We start from the raw sequence: 19,740 nt of genomic DNA on the forward strand, positions 1-19,740 counted from the left end.
TAGCGCTGCTGGTTTGCTGCCTGGACCACCTCACCACTCTGCCCCTACACTGCTCCTCTTTTTCACTAGGCCTGCCTCTCTCATTTTGAGTTGGATGATCAGCATTACCAGAGGAGAATAATGGTGATTGAATAATAATCATCAGTCTGAAGAAGAGTCTCGACGCGAAACGTCACCCATTCCTTCTCTCCAGAGATGCTGCCTGTCCAGCTGAGTTAGTCCAGCATTTTGTTTTGTCTACCTTCGATTTAAACAGCATCTGCAGTTCTTTCCTACATGAGAATAATGGTGCAGCTGGTAGAGCTGCCACCTCACTGCTCTAGCAAGCCGGCATAATCCTGACCTCGGGTGCTGTCTACGTGGAGTTTGCATGTTCTCCCTGTGACCATGGGTTTCCTCCAGGTGCTCCGGTTAGTAGGTTAATTAGCCACTATAAATTGCCCATGGTTTGTAGGTGACTGGTAGAATCTGAAGGTGGGGTTTAGTTTAGTTTAGAGATACAGTGCGGAAATAGGCCCTCTGAGTCCGCACCGACCAGCAATCCTACAGATTAACACTACCCTACTCACGCGACGGACAAGTTTACTTTTATACCAAGCCAATTAACCTACAGACCTGGACGTCTTTGGAGTGTGGGAGGAAAGCAAAGATCTCGGAAAAAACCCACGCAGGCCACAGGGAGAACGTACAAACTCCATACAGACAGCACCCGTAGTCAGGATCAAACTCGGGTCTCTGACGCTGTAAGGCAGTAGTTCTACCGCTATGTCATTATGCCTGTTAATCGATAGGAAGATGGGGAGAATAAAGTAGGGTTAGCATGTTTGGGTGCACAATAGTCAGTATTGACGGTGGGCTGAAGGGCTGTATTGTATAATTCCATGAATAAATCCATGACTGGTAGAATCTGAAGGTGGGGTTCATAGAGCTCCAGTGATCTGAGACTCTGTGGAATTATATCCACAGCTGCAAATGATAAATGAGATTTCCAGTGGGGATATTGATTGCTTTGCCTTTGAACGTGTGTTTTTTGTGGAGCCCAAATAACCAGACACCTGCCAAGAAAGTAAATGCATTTTTTTTACTGATACATCATCCTGTTACCTCCCAGAAACATTACAGAAACTTCACACACAATGAATGATTGTGAGGTTAAGCCTGTCTACTTGGCAAGGGACAGAAGCACTGCAAACATCTAAACAACAGCTCCTCGGTGATGCTTGATGGACAGATGAGAAGTTGGGTATTAAGATTATTTTAAAAAAGCAAGAGCCTATTGTAAACCCTGCAAGGCACAGGTTTGCCTTCTGCTGCCCACACCATGGCGTAGTAGCTTTTCCAGGTTGAACTCCACTTCTGCAATTCAACTCTGTCGAAATCCAGGGAGCTGAATACCGAAGTATTGATTTTGGTGCTTCACACATACAACCCAGCATGAAATTCTGTTTCTGCAGCATTCCTGCCACTAATATTTTGGTCTCGAAATGCTCAGAGAAAAATCATGTGATTCTTTACGAGCTTGACAGGTATTTCTTGTCAAGAGTGAAGCTATATTATTTTCTTTAGTTTGAACGGCAATATATATTGATTAATTAAAATACTGAACGATCTAAATAACCTTTACCATGGCCTTCTAAGGCTGATTTTCTGATGGCTTGCAATGTCATACAAACATGCCTATGACTGCCTAAGGACGTACCTTTAGGAAGGAGATGAGGAGGAATTTCTTTAGTCAGAGGGAGGTGAATCTGTGGAATTCATTGCCACATACGAATGTGGAGGCCAGGCCAGTGGATATTTTTAATGCGGAGATTGACAGACTCACAGATTCAAGGCAGGAGAATGGGGTTGAGAGGGAATGATAGATCAGCCATGATTGAATGGTGGAGTAGACTTGATGGGCCGAATGGCCCTTTTCTGCTCCTAGGACTTATGACTGCATGTCTGATTTTAAAGTTTCCGTGGCCTTTGCTAAAGTTTCAGAAAATCACTCCTAGAATTGCCAAAGTTTGGTTACTACCCTCCGTGCCTGACTTGCACTTCACTGCACAGAAGCAAGGTGCAGGTCAGCATGGTCATTGTTCGCAGCTTGGATTTGAGAGCTGTAGCAGGACACCATTGATATCTGAGTGCCCTCTTTTGTGGTGTGATTCTCCAGGGAAGGGAAGCAGTATCTTGAGTTGGCTGTGAGGTACCACTGTGTGCACCACCGCCTCCACTTCCGGCCGAGCTCCAGCTGCACCTGCAGACACAAACACAAAGTCCTCTTCAGAGGGGGGCTCGTAAAGGCAATTGCTCATTCACCTATACATTGGAGGTTTCTATAAATTCAATGTGTGCAGCAAGGGCGGCTCAGCGGTGAAGTTGCTGCCTTACAGCGCCAGAGACCCATGTTCGATCCTGACCACAGGTGCTGTCTGCATGGAGTTTGGATGTTCTCCCCGTGACCACGTGGGTTTTCTCTGGGTGCACCGGTTCCCTCCCACACTCCAAAGACTTTCAGTTTGTAGGTTAACTGGCTTCTGTAAATTGTTAAATTGTCCCTAGTGTGTGTAGGATAATGTTAGTGTGCGGGGATAGTTGGTCGGCACCGGCTCGAATGGCCGAAGGGCCTGTTTTCGCGCTGTATCTCTACACTTAAACTAAACAGTCTAGTAAAGGGAAACGGGAAGATAATTGATTGACAATATTGCTTGTGTAATCTGCTTGTCTACCTTTTAGCGTCCGAGTTAGGGGACGTTAGTGGAACAATTCTTCGACGCTATTGTGTGGTACGTGGTGGGACAAAACATGCTTTATACGAGAGCATGCCATTGCCAAATGCTGCTGATGAAGTCCAAGGCCCAGATCTTAGGGTGGCTGTGATGCCTACTGGGTGCAGGGTGCTTGTTTGAATAGTGGTGGTGGTGAGGTAGGTGGGTGGGATCGATCATGGTGTTGGTGGGCGTGCTTGGGGGGTCCTGATGGAGATCAGTAGCAAGGGTAGGTAAGGGCAACACACCCACCGCCAATTCACATGGAGCCAGGACTTGCTCACGTACAGCAGCTCCTCTTTCAGTGAGGAACAAAGTGCTGGAGAAGTTCAGCAGGACAGGCAGCATCTGTGGAGGGATTGGATAGGTGATGTCTCAGGTTTGAATCCTCCTTCAGATGATTGCAGTAAGGGAGAGAAATGGATGGGGCTTTCTCCCCCCTGCTCCAGCACTTTGTGTTATGCTCAAGATTCCAGCATCTGCAATTCCTTGTAACTCCTCCATAGGTATGTTGATCATGTTAATGAGAACCACGTTTGTGGAAGTGTACCCAAACAAAGCTGCAAGACACCACGGCACATGTCCATGTGTCCCCATGCATACTGGCATGGAGGATTCCAGAGCTATATCATTAACTTCAAAAGCCACTGTAAAACCCAAATCATGCTCAACATTTAACTTGCATAAGGCCCATGTATTTAACTTGTCAGCAGGACAAGTGCCTGTTTCAAGATGTCCCAGTGGGGTTAAGCCCAAGTTTAACCTTTAGTTTTAAATGGCACTGGGATGAGAATGTCACAGCCCTGGTGCTCTGGCCTTTCCTTGTGCTCTGAGGTTTAAATTAGGTTCAAACATAGTTCTAATATGGATTCAAAGAACACATTGAATTAGATAATATAATCTTGAAGTATATTTCAATAACCTGGGGGTTAGAGAAAGGCTGAGGGTAAGCGCGGTTAATTAAACAAACGAGTATTTATGCTCTACTAACAGAAACACTCAGGGGAGCTGAATGCAGCCAATCCAAATGAGTTTGTAAAATTAAAACACACTGAGAGGACAGAAGCAATACCGTGTGGTGTGAATCTCTCCGTTCAATTTGTGTTTACAATTTATCTAGAAATACCAATAAGACATGATCGTCATGCCTGTTTATGATCTTATTTAACAATGCACCGGTAGTTTGGAAATGGTTGGAGGGGAATAGGAAAAGAAACGAGGAGATTATTTGGGATAATTCCCAGCCAAGAAGTCCTTGAGCAAGGGAATCCGTGGACCAGATGTCGCAAGGGGATGAACGCAAATGCCATGGCTGCCGAGTCTGATTAATAGAGTTCAATAAACATTTACACTAAATCCTCTATAACGTATTCTCAATTCTCAAGGTTTAATGTGTTCATGTTGGGTTCAAAGTACATGATTGATTGCTTTAAAAAAAAAAAACTCTAATTACCAATTTAATTGTTAATTGTTTTCTTTGATAAACTTGTGGATAGTACCTTTGCAGATTCTGTGTGGTCTGCCAAAGCCACTGGTGTACAATGCAGCAAAATAAACCCAGTCCCTGAATTCTGGACCTTTATCAATCGGCCAACCAAAGTATAGCGATAAGTCTTGCAAAACATGCTTACCAGGGTAAATTCACTGATAAGTTATTTCCTGTGGGAAATTGGCTTCAAGGGAATATAACTAAGAGTTGGTGGAGGAGGGTGATCGCATGACGTCCTGCTCATACTTTCTTGGAATTATTGAATAAGAGTTCCTTATTCTTCCTGCTCAAGGTGTTGTTTGAATATTAGTGCTGCAGAGAAAGATGCTGAATGAAGATTCTAGGATTTGCTAATGTTTGCAACGGAAAGTTTTGACAAGGGCGAGTTAGATTTAATACACCCTCCGGGGAATGCATCAACACTGGTGCAAAAGGTCCAGAAAAAATCAAAAGGGCCATTATTGCAGCCAGGTACTACTGAGACTGCTAGCCAAACACTGCAGATATAGTTAAGGATGCTAACAGGTCTCTGCATAGTTCTGGTCACATAGGCAGAGTAATCTGGTGAAGGAGGTAAGAGATTACAAATTGGGCTTCACATTGGTGTGGGCCAATAGAGCTATTGCCTCACAGCTCCAGCATCCTGGGTTCGATCGTGTCCATGGAGGTTCTATGTGTGAGGTTTGCACTTTTCCTTATGAAAACACGAGTTTCCTTTGGGTTTTCCAGGTCCCTCCACGTCTTAAAATTCTCGTGCATTTGCTAGTCAGTAGAATATGGGGGAGTTGACGAGAATGAGCCTCCCACACTCCAATGAGAATAATCCTCGCCCATCTACCCTCCCCTCATAACTACAGCCCTTAAATCCTGGCAACACTGCGATACAGTGGTGACCAAAACTGCACACAATATTCCAACGCGTGGCTTAGCCAATGTTTTTTTCAGCTGCAACATGAATTCCCAGCATTTGGGAGCTGACAAAACTAACTCAGATGTGTTACCCCTGTGAAGAACAGTTCGTATTGCAGGTGAGTTTCGCAAGGCCACTTCTGGTCTATTGATTGTTACCTGATCCTAAAAACTCCCATGTTGATTTTGGATTTGGAACTGACCAGACTGGATTCAAGAGACTGGGTCCATACAGTGTGGGCCATGTGGCACCATATTGAAAGGTAGGTTGGTTCCTACAAGGTTACTACTTGAACCTGCATGCAAAGTCTATATTAATAGAACATTTGACTGCAATGCCCAGTGTAGCATGATTGCTCTTACCTCTCCATTCAAGAAACAGTACAGGATTGCAACGATGAAACCCTGAAAAGAGAGAATAAGTTTTCACACTGCACAAAATTAGATACATTAACCTTTGCTTGAATGAATGCATGTTGAATTGAGTTGCTGGTGGACTGATGGAGGCTGAATTACTTGTGATTTGGAAGCCACCTGCACACAGATTGGAAATTCAGGCTGCTCTTCCGTTACTTTTGAGCACTGTCCCAACTTACGAATATGTGCAACGGAACTTTGTACTAACTGTGCCAAGGTGGTTGTTTAATTTATGGTAATGTGGTTCAAATGATCTTGTTTTAGACAGCAAGTTCAATCATTGGCAAAAATAAGGATGAGATCTCTTCTCTCTGCTCTCTGTACACCCTGTATCATTATGTTCTCCCTGCTGCTCCTGCCAAACAGAACTCCAGATATCTCTTCAGTTCACATACTATTTCCACAATACTCCACTGTGCCCACTGGAGCAGTCCCATTTAAGCTGCAGCCCGATCTGCACATTTAAATAAAGACTCTGTTGGCTCCTGGCATGTTCCTATTGACTGTCCAGAAGAGCAGATCAAATAGCTGGCAGTGAAAATGGGCTGATTCGTCAGGTAAACTTAACATCCCTCCCGAAGATAGACACAAAATGCTGGAGTAACTCAGCGGGACAGGCAGCATCTATGGAGAGAAGGAATGAGTGATGAGTTGGGTCAAGACCCTTCATCAGACTAGTGGCATCATCTCTGGAGAGAAGGAATGGGTAACGTTTCAGGTCGAGACCTTACTTCAGACTAGAGACTTGTCCCGCTGAGTTACTCCAGCATTTTGTGTCTAACTTCGGTTTAAGCCAGTATCTGCAGTTCCTTCCTACACACTTAACATCTTTCCCAATTGGTTTCAGTTGTAAATGGTTGTTAACGCTACCCTTTGTATATCAATCACAACTTGAAAAGATTCTTGCTCAATATTTATTCGTGTCCATTTCTCGTGGTGCGCCCTGTTTTGACGAATGCAATCAACCCGGCGTGCACAATCTAATTGAACAAGTTGTCCTACAACTTTAGGCTGTGCACGCCACACGCAAGAAGGAGAAGAACAATTCTGTGTAAAATTATGGCCACCTTGCATTCTGCAAACTCAAGCTGCAGTGTCCGTTGATTTAGATTACCAAACTAATTTCTTGAACGTGTTGTTATCAACACCAGTTTCTGAAGGCATGTTATCTTCTCAAACAATAATGTTTTTTTTAATTCATTTGCATTCATTTGGAGGGTTTAAGTTTAACACTTTAGTTTCAAAGAGTATCGAGGTTATGGAGCAGTGGTAGCTATTAAAGTTCGGTAGACATTAGCCACAATTTCATTCTCTAGCGGAATAGGGTCACGGGCAGAATGGTCCACGTGTTTCTGTGTTTCATGCCATAGCACCTTTGGCTAAAGTTGCATTCATTAATAGCTTCTCTTTAGAGATACCTTTCATTCATGAAAGCCAGATTACCCACCTGGAAAGATCCCAAGGCAAGGTCAAATACCAGCCGGAAGTAGACGTTCAGATGATCAGGGACAAAGACAAAGACTATGTAGTTGACTCCAAATAGTGGTATGAGAAGCAAAGTCGATTTTGCAAGCCTCCTTTAAAAAAAAAGAAAAGGAAGAACAGTTTTAGAAAATTATTAATTTGCTTAAGAAACTAATTAACGTGAATAAAGAAACTCTTCCATGTTCTGCACTTGATTAATTGGAACACGAACTTTCAGAAATGAATCTTTAGTATTTTTCAAACACCAATGTTAAATTTAAAATTAAAGATCGCAGCTTAAACCCACTAATTTGGATCTCCTTTCGAAGGGTGTTAGCAATAGAGTCATAGAGTTATGCAATGTGGAAACAGGCCCCTCTGCCCAACTCACCCACACCGGCCAACAACGTCCCAACTACAGTAGTCCCACTTGCCTGCACTTGGTCCATATCCCTCCAAACCTATTTTAATGGTAGACGAGGTCTTGGTCAGCTTTGCCTATTTTGACAACTATCACATGGAAAGCTAGTGGAAGAGTACATTCCTGACACGGTGTGTGGGCCTCTGTTCCCCCCCCCCCCCCCCCCCCCCCCCCCCCCCCCCCGCCTTCAGGTCCCCGATGCCGCACAGAGGCCTCCGCGCTCTTTTCCTGCCACACACAACTCTCCACTGATCTCATATCCTACCTCAACCCCAACAATACCCACAACCATACTCCCTCTGCTCATCCTCTGAGCTCTCCTCATTCCTACTCCTCTCCTACATCAACCACATTGCCTTCCTGAACCCACGCTTTGTGTCAGTTTCAGCCACTACACCTGTCTTTAACCTCCTGATACGTCCAAGTACAGAGGGAGATTGAAAATCTGACTGAATGTTACCAGACAAACAATCTTGCTCTTAATGATAGCTAGACCAATGAGTTGATTGTTGACCAGAAAGGGCAAGCCACAGATCCACAAACTTGTCTTCATCTTGATATGATGATGGTGGAGAGAGTTAACAACCAAGTTCCCGGGTGTGGATATCTCTGAAGATCTAACGGGTCTAGCACTTTGATGCAACCACAAAGTAGAGCTTTATTTCCTTTGAAGATTGAGGAGACCAGGTCGGTTGATGAATACCCTATTGAACTTATGCAGGTGCATGGTGGACAACATGCCGACTGATTGCATAACAACCTGGTTTGGTAATTCACATTCCCAGGAACGTAAAAACTACAGAGACTCATTGATAATGACTTCCCCACCATTGAAGGGATCTGCAGGAGGCTCTGCCTTCAAAAAGATAGCCAATATCATCAAAGATCCACACTGGACAAGCTCTCATATTGTCACTTTGTCATAGGGAGGTGTGGGAGCCTGAACAGCTTCTTGCCTGCAACCATCAGGCTCTTGAACTAACTTGAGCAACTATGGTGTTCTATGGACTATGTCTTTGGTTGTATTACTATGTCTTTGATTGATGTCTTTGGTCATCGGTTGGAGCCGTACAATGCAGCCTCGCCAACAGCCTGTCTCGTCTTTTTCTTCTTTTGCTGTTTTGGTCTGTGTTTACTTGTATGTTTTTTGTGTACTTTTAGTTTTTGTATTATGTGGGGGTTGGGGAAACCTTTTTTTATCTCTTTCCTCGAAGGAGCTGTGACTTTTTCATCGCATCTCCGTCTGCACTGCAGCTTTAACATCGTGGAGCTGGTGGTCCCTTTGTTAGGGTTCGACTGCGGGAGCTCCAACTGCAGGAGCTTCGACCGCCCCGATGCAGGAGCTTTGATCATCGACTGCAGGAGATTCGATCGCCCTGACGGCGGAAGTTTCGACCGGCCCGACCGCGGGAGAAACGGAGGAAAGATGGTATGTTATTTGCCTTCCATCACAATGGGGAATGTGAGTTCGCCGAAAAAAAAAGATGGACGTGCTGTCTGCGCTGGTGAGTAATCGGAGGGAGTGCAGTGATCTCGGTGTTGTGCGGGGACGTGGCTCTATGAGGACATCCCAGAGTTTAGTGCGAGTGTGGATGGCTTTCTAACTGTTCGGGCAGACTGGGACTGCAGAGGGAGTAATGGTGGTCGGTACAACACTGGTCACATCACAGTGAAGGAGCGCGTGTGTGGCCCGGACATTGAACTGATGGCTGTGGATCTCCGCTTATGCTGTGTGCCCTGGGGATTCTCACACTCCGCTGTAGTGGCTGTTTAAGTCTATGTTTAAATTTTTTTATGGTTATGTATCTTGTTTGACTGTTGGCAAATCAAATTCCTTGTATGTTTACCTCTATCTCTTCTTGATGACCATCCAGTCAGTGCATTTTCTTGGATTAAGGGTGGTACGGATTGCTCCTAATGGTTTCAAAAAGGATTAATTTAAATGGAAGGAGAAATATGCAGTAGGATGGTAGTGTCCAAATATGACCCACCTTTAGATTGCTTTATGCTGGAATCTTGAGAGCATTTACCTCTTGTTCTCTGGCTTAGTGGGATCAGTGTTTTGAAAAACCCTTTGTGAACTGGAAGAATGGATTCATAAAATGTTCTTTGGGGATCACTGACTAATGGAGATAAGGACGGCAGGGCATTTTGGGGACGATGGCATTTCCTGCTGCACTGTGTGTTCTAGGATATGTTTAGTTCAGAGATACAATGTGGAAACAGGCCCTTCAGCCCATCGTCCACCCATACACTTCTATTCTATCCCTCTTCTGCATCCTGCACATGGGCACTTTACAGAAGCCAATTAATCTACAAATCTGCATGTCTTTAGAATGTGGGAGAAAACCAGAGCACCTAGATAAAATCCACATGGTCGCAGGGAGAATGCACAAATGGAATCCAGTGCTGTAAGGTAGTAGCTCCACTGTGCCACCACACGTATTCTGTACTTACATGTACTGCCTGTACTCGCTTCCTCTGCTGTCTGATGAATATACTTTCTGGATCAGGATTTGTATGATGGAGATGAAGAGAATAAAGTTCACCTAAATAAAAGGAACACATCACAGCTCAGTGATTTTCACTGTGTCCTGTAAATCGGAAAAAAAAAACAAGTGACTGGAATTTGTCTAAGAGTTGGCTAGTTTGAGAGAAAGTAATTGAAATGTACCTGTAGTTAAAAATTCAAGTCTATTCAAAAGCGTTGGGGATCAGGACCCTGTGGTGGATGGTCTGGGCAGGGATGTGGAATTTAGAAGATTGAGGGGGGATCCTATAGAAACTTACAACATTTTTAAGGGGTTGGACAGGCTAGATGCAGGAAGATTATTCCCGATGTTGGGGAAGTCCAGAACTAGGGGTCACAGTTTAAGGATAAGAGGGAAGTCTTTTAGGACCGAGATGAGAAAATCATTTTTTACACAGAGAGTGGTGAATCTATGGAATTCTCTGCCATAGAAGGTAGTTGAGGCCAGTTCATTGGCTATATTTAAGAGGGAGTTAGATGTGGCCCTTGTGGCTAAAGGGATCAGGAGGTATGGAGAGAAGGCAGGGATGGGATACTGAGTTGGATGATCAGCCATGGTCATATTGAATGGCGGTGCAGGCTCGAAGGGCCAAATGGCCTACTCCTGCACCTATTTTCTATGTTTCTATGACTCTCTGATAGATGGACAGGTGGCAGGGGAAAGGATTTATTGAGAAGAAATAGGGAATGGTAGTGAAGGATGGATGGATGGCTCAACGGAGAGGGGGGCATGCCGTTAGTACATGCAATTGGGTTTTAGACTTTAGAGATACAGCATGGAAACATGCCGTTTGGTCCGAGTCTACGCTGACCAGTGATCACCCTTGGCTTCTGCAAATAGTCCCTAGTGTGTAGAATAGAATTAGTGTACGGGTTTTCATAGGTGGGTGCTGGCTCGATGGGCTGAAAGGCCTGCTTCCACGCTATATCTCTAAAACTAAACCACCCCGTGCACTAGCACTATCCTATACACTCGGGATAATTTACAATTTACAGAAGCCAATTAACCTACATACCTGTGCACCTTTGGAGTGTGGTAGGAGACCGGAGCACACGGAAAAAACCCACGTGATCATAGGGAGAATTTACAAACTTTGTACAGACAGCACCCATAGTCTGGATCGAACCTAGATCTCTGGAGCTCTTATCCAGCAACTCTACTGCTGCGCCACTGGGCTTGGGCTGCATGGCAGAGAGGAAAGCAGGTGGCAAAGCACTTGGTGTCGTGGAGTGGTATTGGGCTGAGGTGGTGCAGAGGGGTGCAATTCGGTATTGGAACTTACCCAATTAATGGCCCAGGGTGCCACTGTGTTATCCCATGGATGTGTATGTTCCTAGTCATCTTGGTATATATTTGCCTGCATTGATTCAGAAGGAACGTTCCATGGGCAATGACTTCAACCTATACTCTCTGATTCAAAAATATATTGGGCATAAGGGTGACTAGTGCCCAGTTGAGTGTTTGGAGTGAAACAGTCCAGAAATGATCTCTGGTTCACTTCACTAAAGAGCGTAAAAAAACATTATGGTACAATTGACTCTCCGAGACACTGTGTTCTGCGGTGATGAGAAACCAAGCCTGTGCAGCTGGAAGGCAAGAAAATTACCTGCCTTCCTTGGCAGCCAAAGGCAGTGTGAAGTCTGGGGTGTGTAACTAAATCAATACTGAAATGGATATATTACCCTGACACATGACAGTGGCAGTTTCACCTCAGAAACAAAGAACAAATACTCACTAAAATAGTCAGTGAAATCGGAGCCTTGATGATCCAAAAGTATGGAGAGTCAATTGAATCCCAGCATCTAATGGAAATGAACAATACATTTCTTGAAGTGGCTGAGAGAATCAATCTCAGAAAACAGTGTTTTTAATTGACTTCACATGGTCTATGAGTGAAAATAGATAACCGGGGTCCTGATGCTCTTCTTCATCCAGAGAAGTGTGAATGAGTGAGTGAGTGAGTGAGTCTTGTGCAGGTGAGCACACAGACAGCAATATTTGTGGTCTTGAGTAAATCATGGTGTCATTGAGACATTCTGTACCTTCGGGAAATAGGCCCTTTGGACCAACTCATCTATTCCAATAAGTTAGTCCCATTGGCCTGCATTTCCCCCTAAACCATTCCTATCCATATACCTGTACGTGTAACTTAAATATTGTTATTGTACCTGCCTCAACTACTTCCTCTAGCAGATCGTTCCACATACCCATCACTCTCTCTGTGAAAAGGTTACCCCTCAGTTTCCTATTAAATCCCTCTGTTCTAGATCTTGATTCCTTACCTCGGAAAAAGACGCCGCACATTTACCCTATATTCCCCTCGTGATTTTAAACACCTCTATAAAAATCAATCTCCTGCGTTCCAAGGAATAAAGTCCTCGCCTGCTCAACCTCTTCCTATAGCTCAGGCCCTCAAGTTCTGGCAACTTCCTTGTAAATCTTCTCTGCATTCTTTCCAGTTTAATGGCACCTCTCCTATATCAGCGTGACTAAACCTGAACACAATACTTCAAGTGTGGCCTCAACTATATCTTGTACAACTATAACATAATGGTCCAACTTTATTCAATTTACAGAATGTTGAAGGCCAAGGTACGAAAAGCTATCTTCACCACCCCATCTACTTGTGATGGCACTTCCAGGGTACCATGTACTCGTAGTCCTAGACATTCCTGAATTCCAAGTGATCTAACCTTCCAAAGCAGCCTTGTATGTGGAAACTATTCAAAGGCCTTGCCCTCATCAACCTTCTTGGTTACTTCTTCAAAAAAAATCAAATTCATGAGACACGATCTCTCACGCACAAAATTATGCCGACTATCCCTGATAAACCCCTGTCTTTCCAAATGCATGGATATCTTATCCCTCAGAATCCTCTCCAATAACTTTCCTACCATACATATGCTAGGACCTTTACAGTCCTTCTTAAATAGAGGCACTATATTAACCTCCAGTCTCCCGGCACCCCATCCTTTTCTAACAATGATTCATGTATCTCAGCGAAAACTTCTACAATTCCTTCTCTAGCTTCCCACATTGTCCTTGGAACCTCCTGATCAGCCCAGAATATTTATCTACCTCATACATCGTAGGACATCCAGCACCTTATCGACTGCAATATGGACTGTCCTCAAGTCATCTCTATTGGCAATCCCAAGTTTCCTAGTCTTCATGTCTTTCTCCACATTAAAAAAAGGTGAAAAACACACTGAGGACCTGCCCCTTTCCCGTGGCTCCACACACAGGTGACTACCTTGGTTTCTGAGGGGCCCTATTCTTTCTCTAGTTCCATTTTCCCCTTAATATACTTATACAATGTCTTTGAATTCTCCTAAATCTGTCAGGGCTATCTCAAGCTCTCTTTTTGCCCTGCTGATTTCCTTTGTATGTCTGCTCCTCAATCCTAAATTCCTCCAGAGGAAGGCGTAATCTCAACTGCCCATACCTAAGTGGTGCCTCCTTCTTTTTCCTGACCAGAGTCTCAATTTCTCTTGTGATACAGGGTTCTTCCCTTTCACTCTAACAGTAATATGCATACCTTGAACTTTCAGTGTCACTCTTTTAAAAGCATGCATCTGCTTTTGCATGTGTGCATGTGTGCATGTGTAGCAATCAGTTTGTCGCCAGGATCCAGTTTTGTTTTAACACCTTCATTTGCCAAGCAGTTAGCCAATGCTCAACATCGTAACCATCTATGCTCATCAATAAAGATGAGAGACTAGAGATAGGTGCATGCATTTATAACCAAAATTAGTGAGAATCAATCAAGCCATTCATACTGCTCTATTTAACAAACAAACAAACATATTTGTTCTTACCCGAAGTCATGGTTATACATCATTGCAAGAGTCCAGCTAACCGTGATCAATAGTGGGACACCTATAGGGACATAAATAAAATTACCAATTGCATTGAGAAAAACCTTTGAAAGTTAGGCTGTGATTTTCCTAAGTGCAAAATCTTTCTTCATAGTCAAAGGCATGAGACTGAGAATCTTTATGAGAGGGAAATGGATGATCCTTTATCATCGAGGCAACAATGATTCGAGAAGGTGGTTGACCATTTAGGAGGTCTTACAAAAGGTGGAAACCTGAAAGCTTGCAGGTAATTTTAAAGTATGAATGAAAAATGCCTCACCCCAAGCTGTCACGATGTACCACCAAAAATACTTCCTCTCGGTGAAGAAGACCACGATGAGCGTGTGAAGGTAGATGCCTTCTGCCAACAGCCAGAAGAAGTTTGCGGTGATACTGAACTCGAAGAAGGTGATGGCAGCCTTGCACGATGGCTGGAAATGAAGAATTTGGTATTAGTTTCTGCCTTAGATCTTGCCCATTCTCCATCCCATGTCTCCAAAAACTCTCACCAACTTCTACAGCTGCAAAATAATCTGGACACATCACAGCATGGTTTGGGGACAGCTCCACCCAAGACCGCAAGAAATTGTAGAGAGTTGTGGACGTAGCCCAGACCATCACACAAACCAACAACCCTTCCATTGATTCCATCTACACTTCATGCTGTCTTGGCAAGGCCACCAGCATAATCAAGGATGAATGTCACCCTGGTCACTCCCTCTTCTCCCCTATCCCAGCAGGCAAGAGGTATAGAAGTGTGAAAACACATATCTCCAGATTCAGGAGAGAGTTTCTTTCCAGCTATTATCAGGCAACCAAATCACCAACTAGAGTGTGGTCCTGGCCTACCATAGGAGACCCTCGGACTATCTTTAATCGGCCATGCTGGACTTTATCTTGCACTAAACATTATTCCCTTTATCCTGTATCTGTACACTGTGGTCGATTTGATTGTAATCATGTATTGTCTTTTCGCTGAATAGATAGCACGCAACAAAACGGCTTTTCACTCCACCTCGCCACACGTGACAATAACAACAAACGAAACTATTTCCATGTCTTTGATAAACTTGGCACTCAGCTCATTTATAAGATATGGTCTCCTTGGCTCTGCAATTTAAGACATGGGTTATGTTTTTACAGAGTGGTCCTGATGAACATAAGCCTTGGAAAGCTCTAACTTCTTCCAGAAATGCACGAATACCTAACCAAAACTCTCCAATAGAGAGCATACTGACGTGTTGCATCATGGCCTGGTTGCATGAAAGTGGTATAATGTAAAGATAGTTCCGTTACATTAAAGGGTACATTGTAGGAGAAAGAAATAGCAGAGGCTGTGGTAGCAAAAGAAGTTATATTCACCAGAAAATGTGTGAATATCAAAAATCAACAGGACCACATACCATTTGCACTGGTATTGTAAGAAGTCGACAACATGATAAATGTAACAAAGGAACTGTCTTGGACTGAGTTTGAAAATATTATTGGAAAAAAGGTTGACACCATCAGAAGATGAATGGAAGGACATAGATGTTATAGATGACAAAGCATCGATGATGGCTTGAATAAATACCTTGTACTGAAGCAAGTGAATATGGAAGGTGTATTCAATAAACGATTACATTACCCATGGAAAAGGATGGGAGGTGTATGACAACTAAAGGGGCTGTCCCACTGCAGCGACCTAATCCACGAGTTCAGACGAGTTTTCCCTCGATTCATACTCGCAGAATGGTCGACACGAGGTCCTAGGAGGTCTTTGTAACTCTCCTTCATGCTCGAGAGTAGTCCCTGTGACCCGAGGCCTCAGCTAGGTTGCGGCGTATTTTTCAACATGCTGAAAAATGCTTGCGAGCAGAAAAAGGTCACCATGGAAAAAATCGATACTTTTTTTACTCGTAGGTTTAGTCGAAGTAGGTCGTAGTCGGTCGGCAAGTAGTTATTCGTAGGTAATCGAGGGTAGTCGAAGGTAGTCGTAGATAGTGGTCGAAGGAGATCGAAGGAGGTCGTCTTCACTCTCCACTATTCGAAGTCCAATTTTCCCGAAGCTAGTCGAAGCTAGTCTACTACATAGTCGAAGGAGGTCTTCAACCTGACATTTTTTTCAAACTCTCCTAAACTCTTCTAAACTCACCACCTAGGTCGCCGCAATGGGACAGCCCCTTAAGGCTCCAGAAACTGAAACAACACTCATTTGCAGGATCATCAAATTGGCATTGGGAATTAAAGGTCAACATATACCAGCAGAAAAAGCAAAAACCTCAGAACCAGAGGAAAGAAGCAGGGCTGCATAGAGACCAACAAAGGGCCTGAGAAGAACACAAGGGTGTTCAGAGGGTTGGTGTAATCGCAGTGTGGAGAGATAAAGGGGGTAGAAAGGACAGTGTGGAATACTAGGACTTGCATCAGATAAGTAATAAATAACTAACATTAGAAGGATGACACTGGACCTACAATGGAACACCACTGTCAATGACACATATTGCGTTCTGAGGAGCTAGACTCTGTGCCAATGTTATCTTTATCATCATTGTAAAACGCAGAGCACTACAAAAATAGCTGATAACTTTCGTTGGTTAAGGAAAAGCATTTTAACAAAAGCAGACTGATAAATTGTGGTCACTGTTGGAATGTCATGAAATAGCCAAGTAGGTGACAGGAAGACAGGAAAAGATTGAAGGAAGGAGAGGTCTCTGTTCATGGTGACTGTGGCTGTGCCAGGGACAACAGTGAGCATCCGCTTACCGTGGAAAGCGTGCACTGGTCGGAGTCGCTGTCAAACAGCACCACATCCTTTATCAACACAGCAATGGCTTTCAGAATGAAGGACACAAACAGGTTCATGTGAATGTAGTTTCTGGTACAGTGTAGTTTCCTGTATCAAAACAACAGAAGATGTCATAGAATTAGAACAAAATACCTCAGGCCGCATAAACCAAGCATCTTTTTGAGAAGCTGGGATCACCTTCCCAGTAGTTTTCATGACTCGGTCTACCAACCAACTTACCACAACTCTCAGCCATGTGTATGAATGAATGAATTAATAAATAAATTAATTAATTAATTAATGACTGAATGATTGAATGGATGAATGTATGAATGAATGAATGAATGAATCAATGATTGAATGAATGAATGAATCAATCAATGATTGAATGAATAATGAATCAATCAATGATTGAATGAATGAATGAATGGATGAATGAATGAATGCTTTATTGCCACATGTGACGTCACAGTGAAATTGCTTGAATTTCATACCTCATATCTAAGGTATACAAGGTAAGCATTTCCTCACTGAGTTTAGAATGAGCAGAAGTTCCGGGTGGTGCCTGTGTCCATGGGGAAGGGGGATGTAGTGATGAGGCGGCGACCACAAGGCAGATTGGCATTTAGACAGTCACATGAACAGGCAAAGAATGGAGGGATATAGACCATACGTAGGTCAGTTTGAAGTGGCATAATGATTGGCACAGACATCGTGGGCCAAAGGGTCAGTTCCTGTGCTGAACTGTTCTATGGAACAATGTTGGTAACAGGGGAGTGGATTGCAGGAGGCAAGGGAGATTGCTAAGTGAGGTGAGCGTGGATATGTGGTGAATGTGGAGAGGTCCAGTGGGGAGAAGGTGGAGATGACCTGGATTTGAGAACGATCATTAGGGTTGGCGGGATGAGGTGTCCAGAGCTGGGGTCAGGTCTCAGACACGGGGTTAATGCTGGGCTGAGAGAGAAGTCTTTCTGAGAGTAGACTATTAAGAAATAAATTCTTTGGGAGTTGGGAAGAGAGAGAGAGTTGGTAGGAGGGGTGGGTGAGGGAATGGTGGCTGAGGAAGAAGATTGATAAGCTGTTCGGGGAGTGGTCGGTGAGACAGATGATGAAATAGATTGTCAGGAATTGGCAATGCGATGGTGGGAGGAAAGAAATCGCAAGGGGGCAGTGCAGACAACAGGGGGAGGGAGATCATCTTAGCCAGGAGTGATGTGTGTTGGAGAGGGTAGCAATAATGCTCTCTGGTAGAAGAGCTGGGAAGGGAAGAGCAGTAGGTGGGAGAGTGCGAGGCACAAATTGCTGAGAGGTGTTGGTTTTGGGGTGTGGGGTAGAGAGGGTGCTGATTTGTGGGTGGAAGGTTCATTGCGGAGGCTGGAGGATTACGGGGAGAGTTGGAGAAGGGACACCAGCGATTCAGGAGACAGTTTGCAATAGGACCTCAAATGGGCATGTGGTGCTCTCATTGTCCCTTGGGTCCACAAACAATATTGGACAAGACCTTCATCCAACAAGGCGCAGCCTTAGTGTCCTTCAAATTGTAAACACTCCCCAGCTCTGGGAAACCCAGCTACTGTTAAAGAGTTGCCAAAATCTAAGGAACAGCACATGATTACCATGCATAACAATGGATAACTCTCTCCCCCAAAAGGGCTATTTGTCCCATCCAAACCTACCACAGTGACACCAGATGCAATGTGTTTTTGTCAGTTTTGGAGGTTGGGATTGAAATTTTACTATTTTGCCTCGCAGCCCCATCCCATCCTGACGAGGTTAAGACTGCCCTCTCCAATATTTAAAAATGCCAACACCTTTTGGAAAATTGGAATTAAATTATAGCATGTGGATAGGAAACTTGCAAAATATCACATGTCCCCAGGATCATGTCTGTGCAGGAGCCAGTGAGAGGGAATACTGGGTGGAGGTTCAGACTAAATGACACAGTGGTAAGGCAGTAGAGGTACTTCCTTACAGCGACAGAGACCCGGGTTCGATCCTAACCATGGGTGTTCGTTTGTACGGAGTTTGTACGTTTACCCATGACCTGCGTGGGTTTTCTCCAAGACCTTTGGTTTCCTCCCACACTCCAAAGACGTACAGGTTTGCAGGTTAATTGGCTTGGTATGAATGTAAAATTGCCCCTAGTGTGTGTAGGGTAGTGTTAATGTGCAGGGATCGCTGGTCGGTGTGGACTCAGTGGGCCGCAGGGGCTGTTTCCGTGATGTAACTAAACTAAACTGGCTGGGAAACAATCTGAAGATCAACTTAAATCTCAACTACTCAAAGAAAGGACAGTTCACTGAATTAAATTTTAATCAAGACACTTTTCATGAAGGCAAATTGTATTTATTTTATTTTTTCCCTTCCCTTCTTAGAAAATGAACAAAGCCAATCTGAGCATCAGCATCTAGACCCTTGAGTAAAGTTTCCCTTTCTGCAATTCCAGTGATATTTCTGTGATAATTTTCTTATGTATGCAGAGTGGCTACACTACAGTAGCAAGTTAATGCTTTAGTTTAGATTTGAAACCTTTCAAGAGCTGCTTAGGCTAAGACGACAATTTTAATAGAAAACATATTCTCCGCTAGCCCGAGACTTAGCCTTTCTTTAAATATATTAAAATTGCCAGTCAAAAGAAGTGTTGAATTAATCTACTGGAATCAAATCAACCAACCTTAATGTGATGATGAGCAACAGACATTGATAATCCACTTAGTTTCATAAATTATTACAGTAGTGAATAAAACCAATACTCACTCAGACAGATGAATGAATTTCCAGACACCAATTCAGTCACTCTTGAGATGAAGATGAAGGATATATTTGAGATTTAGATTAAAATATGCACAAAACACTAGAAGCATGCACTAATGCTGAGAAGGGTTTTACAAAGAAAACATGACCATTTAAAAGAGCATAATGAGAAGTATTATCACTGGGAGGAGTTGCTATGGCTCACTTCACCTTGTCTGGATTTATACCGTACCAGTCCCATGTTTTAAAATTACATTTGGAGAAGAGATAAACAGAGAAAAATAGGTGCAGGAGTAGGCCATTCGGCCCTTTGAGTCAGCACCACCATTCAATATGATCATGGCTGATCATCCAAAATCAGTACCCCGTTCCTGCTTT

At 43.7% G+C, this 19,740-nt stretch overlaps 1 protein-coding gene across 3 annotated transcripts in view; it reads right to left on the reverse strand.

Annotated features, from left to right (window-relative positions):
- Positions 1-683: 683 nt before the first annotated feature.
- LOC129710224 (vasoactive intestinal polypeptide receptor-like) overlaps positions 684-19,740 on the reverse strand; it is a 60,900-nt gene continuing 41,843 nt past the window's right edge. For 2 of the 3 annotated variants that reach the window (XM_055657066.1, XM_055657065.1), the window contains exons 6-13: positions 16,587-16,716; positions 14,122-14,272; positions 13,803-13,863; positions 11,720-11,786; positions 9,911-10,002; positions 7,016-7,145; positions 5,515-5,556; positions 684-2,242 (exon numbers count right to left, since the gene is read on the reverse strand). In XM_055657066.1, the coding sequence (XP_055513041.1) occupies positions 2,042-2,242; positions 5,515-5,556; positions 7,016-7,145; positions 9,911-10,002; positions 11,720-11,786; positions 13,803-13,863; positions 14,122-14,272; positions 16,587-16,716 (874 nt within the window). In that variant the 3' untranslated portion in view covers positions 684-2,041. Of the gene's footprint in view, positions 2,243-5,514; positions 5,557-7,015; positions 7,146-9,910; positions 10,003-11,719; positions 11,787-13,802; positions 13,864-14,121; positions 14,273-16,586; positions 16,717-19,365; positions 19,407-19,740 lie in introns of all 3 variants that reach the window. The other variant, XM_055657067.1, reaches the window with a different exon arrangement.

The sequence above is a fragment of the Leucoraja erinacea genome, chromosome 27, assembly GCF_028641065.1.
Source record: "Leucoraja erinacea ecotype New England chromosome 27, Leri_hhj_1, whole genome shotgun sequence".
Taxonomy (NCBI): Eukaryota; Metazoa; Chordata; class Chondrichthyes; order Rajiformes; family Rajidae; genus Leucoraja; species Leucoraja erinaceus.